Below are 9,420 nucleotides of genomic sequence, written 5' to 3'. Positions count from 1 at the left end.
GTGTGAAAACGGCTTTAGTGAAAAACCTGGCCTGCATTTCTCTCACCAAAGCTTGCAGTGAAGGGAGTCCTGCCTCCAATAGACAGGTTAGGTTTGGTGTTGTAGACCACACCCCAAGTAGGGATTTCACTCCAGTCATGTAGAGAGTCTCCGCAGGCACTTTGACCCAAGCCTCGCACCCGTACAAGATAGCTGATGAGAAGGCAGCCTCAAAAAGCTTCAGTTTGACACAAAATGGGGCATCATAGTTGGTGGGTAAGAAGATGATCAATTTGTTTAAGTGCTTTGTCTTTTCCTTTACATGGAGGGCAAGTGAATTTCGGGCATTTCCATCAGCAGTGAAGATGGCTCCAAGATATGTATAACTGTCCCAATGCTCACTGTAAAAGAACCAAGCTGAATAGGTTGTTTGTCTTCATCAGATCCCAAAATCATAATAAACTTTGTTTTACCTAGCATCCCATATTCGTCACAGTATTCTTCCAGATATTTCAGTTTCTCAGTCAGCCTTTCTCTTGATGTTGCCAGGATGACGTCCATCAGCATTAGAACATGTAGCCATTTCAGGAAGCCATCATCTTCACATTGTTGTTTCATTTTTCTGATGAGCATGTCCACAAACATGACAAATAGAAAGCACGATGTGGGGGAACCTTGCCTCACCCCAATGGATGATGTTATTGTGGTGGAACCCAATGTGCTGGAACCCAACTACATGGACAACTGAATTTAATTCACACAAACATGTTGTTCTTATGCGGTCTGAATTCACATGTTCCTATTCCAATGACTATTGATCTGAAGCATATTTCTGAATTGTAGTTTGGCGGCGGCAGCAGAAAGGCCTGCCTGCCTGGCTCGGGGGCAGGACCAGGTACAGGGAGGTGTGGAACAGGTATAAAGACAGGAAGCTATGTAAACACAAGTTCAGACCTGACTGCAGCTTCCCCTCAACGACAGAGGTAGGTACCTGAGAATATTTCTTTGAATCGACAGAACATCACAGATTTATCATCTCTGTGTCATATTTACTATATCTAGAGCATTTGTAGATTAGTATAGTGTTGAAATCACAGACTGACCATTTCTCTGTTTTGTTGTCTCCTGCCCTGAAAGAGTCAATCCAATTTTTTGGCTCTCGGTCATCTAGATGTTAGTTGTTGTACAGACTGTATTCCAGTGTAATGATGGAAAATCTGATATTTAAAACATGTATTAAATAGAATGGCACTGCTTATGACTCTTTAATTAATTCATATTTGGTTCTCCTTTGCTTTAAGTTGTCTTTTGTGAAGGTTAATTGCTGTAAGGGAACAAGATTGGATCCATTGTGGTGTCCTATTATCTTACTGTGGGATTGATAACATGGTGGTCTTTTTTTTCTTTTTCGTTTTACTGTACATAGTTAGCATTAAAAACTAAAAGCCAACTGCTACCATCTTGCAGGAGCCACTGCAAAGTGAAACTTTTCTGTTTCCTTGTTGAATTACTAGTTTGTCCGCTTTTTATCTCTCCATTACACAACAGCCATGTAGGTTTCTCCCCTCAGATCATTCACGCATTTATTACCTGTGAATTTCCCCAGTTACTCAACTCAGGTGGCACACCCTAGGAAATGTGTCTTAGGAGAGCATGTTGACTAGTTGCATTCATCCTGAACAGAAGGGAGTATGGTTTACATATATAAACTTAGCACAAAAAGTTCAGAAATTTGTGTTTGGTCAAACATTTCTCTGTTGGTGCCCCATTTGTAAGGGAACATTTGTGGAATGAACAGCACAGCTGAGTATGTGGGTTGTGCCCATGTAAAATGTGCCAAATCTTCTCTGCCACTACTGAACAGTGTATTCTCCTGTTGGTATTGACTCTTGTTTGGTGGATTGGATGATTGAACTCTATCGAAGAAACAAGACATATTGACAATTTTACAATTTAATCATTTAACAAACAGTATATATATATATATATATATATATATATATATATATATATATATATATATATATATATATATATATATATATATATATATATATATATATATATAATTAACCTTTTCCACTGTCCAGCGCACACATCCAAGTGTCAAGATGGCATATTCAACCAGCACCCTGGCAGCAGGCTGTTTTGGGAAGGTGTACAGACAGAAATACAACGATACCTGGGCTGCGATAAAGAAAGTCCCCCACCACCTCATCAGCAGGAAGGACCTGGAGAGAGAGTGTGAAGTGTACAAGTAAGTATCAGTGTGTTCGTGGCAAAGGTCAAATTTTGTCAGTCTATGGCTGTGTAGCTAATTATAAAATTGCAGGAATCATGATAAAATATTGAGCTAAATTCCAAAGAGCAGTGGAGTAAAGAGGGGAGATGTAATGAGAGGTAAAAGAGACAATGTATGTTTTCAGGAGGCATGTGCATTTTTGTGTTTCAAAACCCAGTGAGCCTAAAGTCTCTCAAAGTACCATCATATTATTTTCTGAATTGTGCCATCAGTCATTTTGTGAAAAGTGTAGGCTATGTTATTTCCCCCTTTTGGAATGAAACTGGGTCTTCGTCTTTTCTCTTTCACTCCCTCACCTGTTGATACTGGTCTACAGTAAGGCAAGTCATCCCAACATCGTGAAGCTTCTGGGCAACATAACTCTCAAAGACGCTAAATGGATCATTCCTCTGGAGTTTATCTTTGGAGAGGATTTAGAGACGACCATCTTCAAAGCATCAAAGTCTAAAATACAGGTAAAGATATGATGCTCTGATGAAGTCACATGCCGAAACAGGTTAGCCTTGAATTAATTTTTTTTTAAACTTGAGCAAAGTCTTGCATTTTAATCTTTGGAGTGCTGCTATTTCCACTTTTGGAGTGATTTTTTTCTACAGGTAAAGATATCTAGGAGGGGAATTCATTAACCTGACTCCGCCAGATATGCAGTATTGAGTTCACGAGTTTGCAACACCACAGTTTGTGAAACAAATGTGAAGCAAACCCATCCATCTGGCAGTGTCAGGTTAGGAATTCATGGCAAAAGCATACAATTCAAGGAGGAATTTGGATAATAGTTTAGTTAGTAGAATATGCACTGAATAGGCTACACCAAATATTAGGACCGCTTGAATTAGTCTAACCAGGTGAATCTAGTTGAAAGCTGCCAACACCTTATTATTGGTTTCACCTATTACATTAAGTTTATGTCACTCACACATGGCAAATTTAGTCATTGGTGAAGACAGTCTAAAAAGCTTGAGGCAAAAGGGTGTGCACTCAAAACTAGGAATGTGGTTTTCATATCCTGCACTTTAGTCAGTGTGGCTGAACCTGCTTTCCTTTCCCTCCAGTTGACTCCAGCTAACAGGGGCATTATAATCATCGGCATGTGTGAAGGTCTGTTTCACCTGCACAGCAAAGACGTTGTCCATCAAGACCTCAAGCCTGAAAACATCATGGTGAGCTGAGAACAGTCAACATTACGGAGCCTACTAAAACTTAGGCCATGTTCACACTACAGGCAAATCCGATTTGCTGCTAAAGTCATTATCTTGATTGGTTTCCCAAATCTGATTTGGGAGAGTGTCCGCACTGCCACAAATCTGATTTGGGCAAGTGTTCACACAGTGTGTCCACACACAACGAGCCTATCTGCATGGGTTGCTATGGTTAACAACATAGGCATCAGTAAACAACTAGCTCTGAAGGTGCTTTCCAACACAGAAGCACAAGAAATGACCATCATCTCTCGCCATCCAAACAATCGCGCTCCTGAAAAAGACAGAATTGCTCTCAGCGAGACTCCTCCTCTATAATGTATCCGAGCAAGGCAGGCGCCAGGTTTATTTATCGCTCCGAGGCACACCGAGGATCCAGTCAGTAGTAGTGTTTCTTTATTACACTGCCTTGTTGAATACTCAATTCTGATTGGCCAATGAATGCTCTCTGAGGTGTGGTATTTCTGAATAGCAAACTTCTGTTTCACATATTATCATATCGCTTTTCAAGAAGTCCCATTTTGCTGATAGGAAGAAGTCAACGAGCGTCAATTGCTTGAGGAAGGATCGGGTTTTACAGAATGTAGGGAAACAGTGGATGGATAAATCCAGAAGTAGGCAGTAATGCAACATAAAGGATGCCAACTGCCATAAAACACCACAACAGAAGAAGAAGAAGAAGAAGAAGAAGAAGAAGAAGAAGAAGAAGAAGAAGAAGAAGAAGAAGAAGAAGAAGAAGAAGAAGAAGAAGAAGAAGAAGAAGAAGAAGAAGAAGAAGAAGAAGAAGAAGAAGAAGAAGAAGAAGAAGAAGAAGAAGAAGAAGAAGAAGAAGAAGAAGAATTTTGTTGATATCTAATTAATTAACTAGTGACACTTTGTGCCAAAGAGATGTCACTCCTTGGTTAGTGCAGACAAACACCTGACTAACTGAGGTTTTTTGGAGGAAGCTAAACTACTCTAGGCTATAATTCAATAATTCCAAATCAATATTGATTAATGTATTTGGTTAATAGCTGTGTAATGAGCAAGATGTAATGTAGCCAGTCGTTATTGCAAAATAACCTGACAGGGTGAATCCCGATGCAAAGCGGAATGGGCGCCTCACTGTACATAGACCATTACTTAAAAAGCACAGACATTGTTTTACTTTTTTCTTTTTCTATCAGACTAGTAATCATTTTGAAATGGTTGGTACTGTAGGCCTATCTCTTTCTGGAAGCTGTTCACTTGATGGAAAATAAACAACATTTCTTCCTTTATTGTCTTCCAGGTGGAGCATGAGACCAACAGAGCCGTAATCATCGACCTGGGACTGGCCAAGTTCTTCAGAAACGGTCTGAACTCAGCCGTGGACATGGGGAACGAAGCCTACTCTGCGCCTGAGGTGCTGCAGAGGGGCAGCCAGCGCGACCAGCGCTCAGACGTTTGGGCCATGGGCAAAATCATCGCCGAGCTGTGCGCCCGGATCCGGCTCTACACCCCCAGCGTCTGTCCCGCCAAGATCAAGGAGACGCTGCGGAGCCAGCCGTACTGTCACGCCGTCTGCCGCATGGTGGAGAGTGACCCTTCTCTGAGGGCCTCCATGGGCGGGGTCATGAGTGACATCAGAAGGGCCGGGGGCGGAGGCATCACCGACGGGTCTCCCCAACAACGGGGGCGGTTTCAGCCACCAAGGAACCTTCAAAACCGGTCTCCATCACCACTCAACAGGGGTCCATCACCATTGAATAGGGGCCCATCACCACTGATCAGGGGTGCATCACCACAGAATAGAGATTTGTCACCAATGAACAGGGGTCCATCACCATTCAACAGGTCTCCATCACCACTGAAATGGGATCGCACAACCGCACTGTGTCCTCGAGCTGCAGTGCACCGCTCTCCCTCCCCGCAGCCGATGGAGGACAAGAACAACAACCAGGCAGTGGTGCCAGCAGGTGGCGCGGCGGGCCTCAGCGAAGACTTCATGAAGATGATGCTCTACAAAGAGGCCGCTAAGGATCTGCCCCATGGCCTGCCAACCACGGGGATGGTGCGGGTGCGGCACTACGAAGAGAAGGACGGGGTGGTTGGATCGTGGGAGCAGAAGGAGGTGGTGATGCGGGGAGGGAAGATAGTCAAGTACAACGATATAAAGTTCGACAGCAAATAAGAGCAAGAGATTTGTTTTAAGGATTTGCCATTTGGCATCCTTCTAAAGTGACTTGCACGAGTGTGAGTGTATATGTTAATGGTATGATTAGCTCAGAGGCAGTCAGAAACTTTTGATATCTACTTTTACATAGGAGAGCATGCAAAAATGTATTTCCACTCTGCTAGCGCGTACACTGAAACCTGTTCCCTGCATAGTTAAAATGGGTTAGAAACATGCTCTACGTTAGAAATCTGGCAGTGGAAAGATGTGAGAGGAAGACATCTTGGAATGAGTTTATTCATGCTGCAATGTGTTATAGTATTCAGCCATGTTGTGAATTTGACTGAGCAGCTTATTTTACTGCCACAAAAAGCTCTATCTGTAGAGATGGACAACTACTTATCTGTGAATGCTTTTCAACGTTTGGATGTCTGTTGTCTCACATGATCAGACCCAACGTCTTACATCATCTCACTTCCAGCGACAGAGGGTCTGAATCACAAGTCTGCATTTTTATGCCTCCGGCCTGGCTATCGCTGGTGTGGATCCGGGTTGTCCGTCCGTCCGTCCGTCCTACGTCCGTCCGTCCGTACGAGGTTCGTTAACGCGATATCTGAGGAACGCCTTGACGGAATTTCATCAAATTTGCGTCAAACATCGACTTTGACTCAAGGATGATCTGATTAGATTTTGGTGGTCAAAGGTCAAAGGCCAAGGTCACTGTGACCTCTCGAACGCCATTTTCAAGCTTAACGCGATATCTCAGGAATGCCTTGACGGAATTTCATCTAATTTGCCTCACACATCGACTTAGACTCAAGGATGATCTGATTAGATTTTGGTGGTCAAATTTCAAGGTCACTGTGACCTCACGAACGCCATTCCCAAGTTCGTTAACGCGATATCTCAAGAACGGCTTGATGGAATTTCTTCTGATTTGGCTCAAACATCGACTTGGACGCAAGGATGAACTGATTCCATTTTGGTTATCAAAGGTCAAAGGTCAAGGTCACTGTGACCTCTCAAATGCCATTTTCAAGCTTGTTAACACGATTTGGCGATTTGGACTTAAGAATGAACTAATGGCGGAGGCATAAATCCGCGGTGCAGTCGTTCTAATTTGGGTTTTGCCATCAGAAATCCTGTGGCAAAATTTGGTTGGCTGAGCTGTTACGCATTTTGTTTTGGTCTTAGGGGGGTGGTCCTTAATCACTTTTCAAGAGTTGTGCACCAGACATACGGCTGACTACTGTGAGACTAGGATGTCTGTTACTTGTAAAACCAGGGACTGCGAACATGGCACATGCATTTTGAAATCACACATGATGCATTATGTGTCAATTATGTATATAATAAATTGCTATTCCAGAGATAGATTTAGTGTTTGGTAAGTTTTATACTCAAATGTCATTGATGTATGTACTTTAATAACCAGAAAATCTGCAGCAGGTTAATAAGTGCATCACAGAGCTATCAGTTATTTTCCAGGAGTTCATAAATGCAGGCCCGTATCCAGGGTTTCGAAATTGGGGAGGTCCAGACATGGCAAGGGGACACGGCCGATTTTTTTTTTAGTTTTTTTTTCTCCCTTTTTTAGCCATATTTAGAGTAATATATCATTAAAAAAAAAAAAAAGTATTTTCTTTACCTTTTTTAGCCATATTTAGAGGAATATCTCATTTTTAATTAGTGGCCGGGCCAGCGAAGCGGCAGGGCCACTTATTGTATTTGCCTGTATTATTCTTCTTCTAAGTCAGACTTCCCATGCATGAATATAAACCAAACTTTGCACAAAGGTCCAGTCCCATGCCAAACTAAGTTGACGTTAATTTGGCACCAATAGTCCTGATGGTGGCGCTACAGCGACCATCTAAAGTTTCAAACTTTGAAAATTCATAACAAATCAGGCATATGGGCTACGGCTTTGGCACTTTCACCGAAATGTGTGCCCAAATGAGGAGAAACTTTTGTACGCTGCAACCTATGGCCAATTATGAAGTCTAAAGACCGCAAAGCTGCAAAAACTGTAAAACTAATTAAACCCTACTCCTCCCACATTTTTTCTTCAAACGACACCAAACTCCAGCATCTGCATCGTTAGACTGTCCTCCACAAAACTCTCAAACAGATTTTTGATAGATCAAAAATTGAGCCCACAGTGCATCAAAATGTTTTACTGTAAATGGTACTTTAAACAGCTAATGCAAATTATTGCTAAATAAAGCTTGAATCTCCACTGATCACTGATGATGTCATCTATAAATCGCTCAGCCTTCCTCTCCATAACATCAGCTCTCCCAGTACCTCATCGACTCTACAACAGCAAGGAGGCAAGTAACTTGTGTGTCTGTTTGTCTGTCTGTACACCTTTGTGGAGACAAAGAAATATTTGTAGCCCTAGCATGAGTGCTAACTTATGATAGTGTTGTATTGCCAAAGTATAAATAAGCAATTTTTCAGTCTATCTCTCTCTGCCTCCACTGTCCCTACTCTCTCCGTTTCTATGTTCAACTGCCATGTACTTAACCTGCTGCCTTCTGCCCCAGCCCTGTCATGAACTGCAGTGTTCTAAGCAGACTGGATTGCATGCAGCAGATGATAGAAAGCTCATCCATAAGAGACTTGACTTGGACTTGTGACTAAAGACTTGAGACGTGACTTGGACTATAGCTAAAAGACTTGAGACTTGCCCGGCCACGACCCATTGCTGCGCAGCAGCTATAATTAACATTAGGATACTGTTGTGATGTAATTATTCAGTATTTTCTCCTTTTCTCACTCATTCAGAGCAAAGAGGGAGATATGGCCTGGGGTCTGTGCTGCAGGCCACTGAGGCCAGTCAGAAAAAAACAACAAACAAACATGGAGCCGGCGTCCACTCTTTTGATAATATTGCTGACGCGCTTTTTCCTCAAACGTAGACAGCGACGCAGACAAATTAAGGCGAAAATGGAAAGGGATATACGTGCGAACAGAAACAGGGGACAGATCATGACAGTGTTATGTACCTCTGCGCTGCTGCGTGAGACTAGAGCCGTCTGGAAGCGAGAGAGACCAGGAGGGAATTTATTTTGGGAAGATGTTCTGAACAATTTTGATGGCGTGGAATGGAAGCGTCATTTTCGCATGTCCCGGTGTACGTTCGACTACGTGCTGAGTCTGGTCCGACCCGCACTAACACGCAAGATCACCCGGTGGCGAAAACCACTGGAAGCGCGTTTGCGACTGGCAATAGTCCTTTGGTGGTACGCAACACCAGGGGAATATCGAACAATCAGCTGTGTATTTGGTGTTGGACTGTCTACTGTGTGCACTGATAGCGGAAAATGACTGGACCCCTTTCTCACCTGTCTGCCTATCGCGGCATACCGCTCTTCTGACTGGCTCAAAACTGGTGAAATGGCCACGACGACGGGGTCGCGCTTATACCGGCACGGCACCTTTCCCACATGCAGGCAATAGACCACGTTCCGGTCATTTTGCGGTACAAAGCGCATGTGGGAAAAGGGCTCTAGTGACTGGGAACTGAGAGAGCAGGTCACGTGGGGGCTGGGTTTACCTAGGCTAACAAGGGGGTAGCTCTGTCAAAATTGAAGCCAATGCGGAAGTGTCCTCTTTGCCTGCAGGGGGCGACCCATTGGTTTGTGGACTTCTGTTTTGAAGCCTCAAGTATGGCCTCAGTAAACACTTTCCTAATGCATTTATGGTCTCAATTGCTAGTTTCAGACTATGTTGTAGTTGCAGACAATGTTTTGGGGCGTGATTGACAGGTTGCTTGTCCACTGTCTGATCACACAGCTCACCGA

General features: G+C 43.2%; 1 protein-coding gene across 1 annotated transcript; it reads left to right on the top strand.

The window, feature by feature from the left end:
* Positions 1–944: 944 nt before the first annotated feature.
* On the top strand, positions 945–7,158 carry LOC310787662 (uncharacterized protein). The gene is made up of 5 exons (XM_083649139.1): positions 945–962; positions 2,070–2,236; positions 2,598–2,736; positions 3,334–3,441; positions 4,751–7,158. The coding sequence occupies exons 2-5, from the start codon at positions 2,091–2,093 to the stop codon at positions 5,630–5,632; spliced, it is 1,275 nt and encodes a 424-aa protein (XP_083505265.1). The 5' UTR covers positions 945–962; positions 2,070–2,090; the 3' UTR covers positions 5,633–7,158.
* The last annotated feature ends 2,262 nt before the right edge of the window (positions 7,159–9,420 follow it).

This window comes from Poromitra crassiceps (assembly GCF_964638095.1).
Source record: "Poromitra crassiceps genome assembly, chromosome: 1".
Lineage (NCBI taxonomy): Eukaryota > Metazoa > Chordata > Actinopteri > Beryciformes > Melamphaidae > Poromitra > Poromitra crassiceps.
Note: the sequence above shows the minus strand (reverse complement) of the source record. Positions and strands in the feature narration are given on the sequence as shown.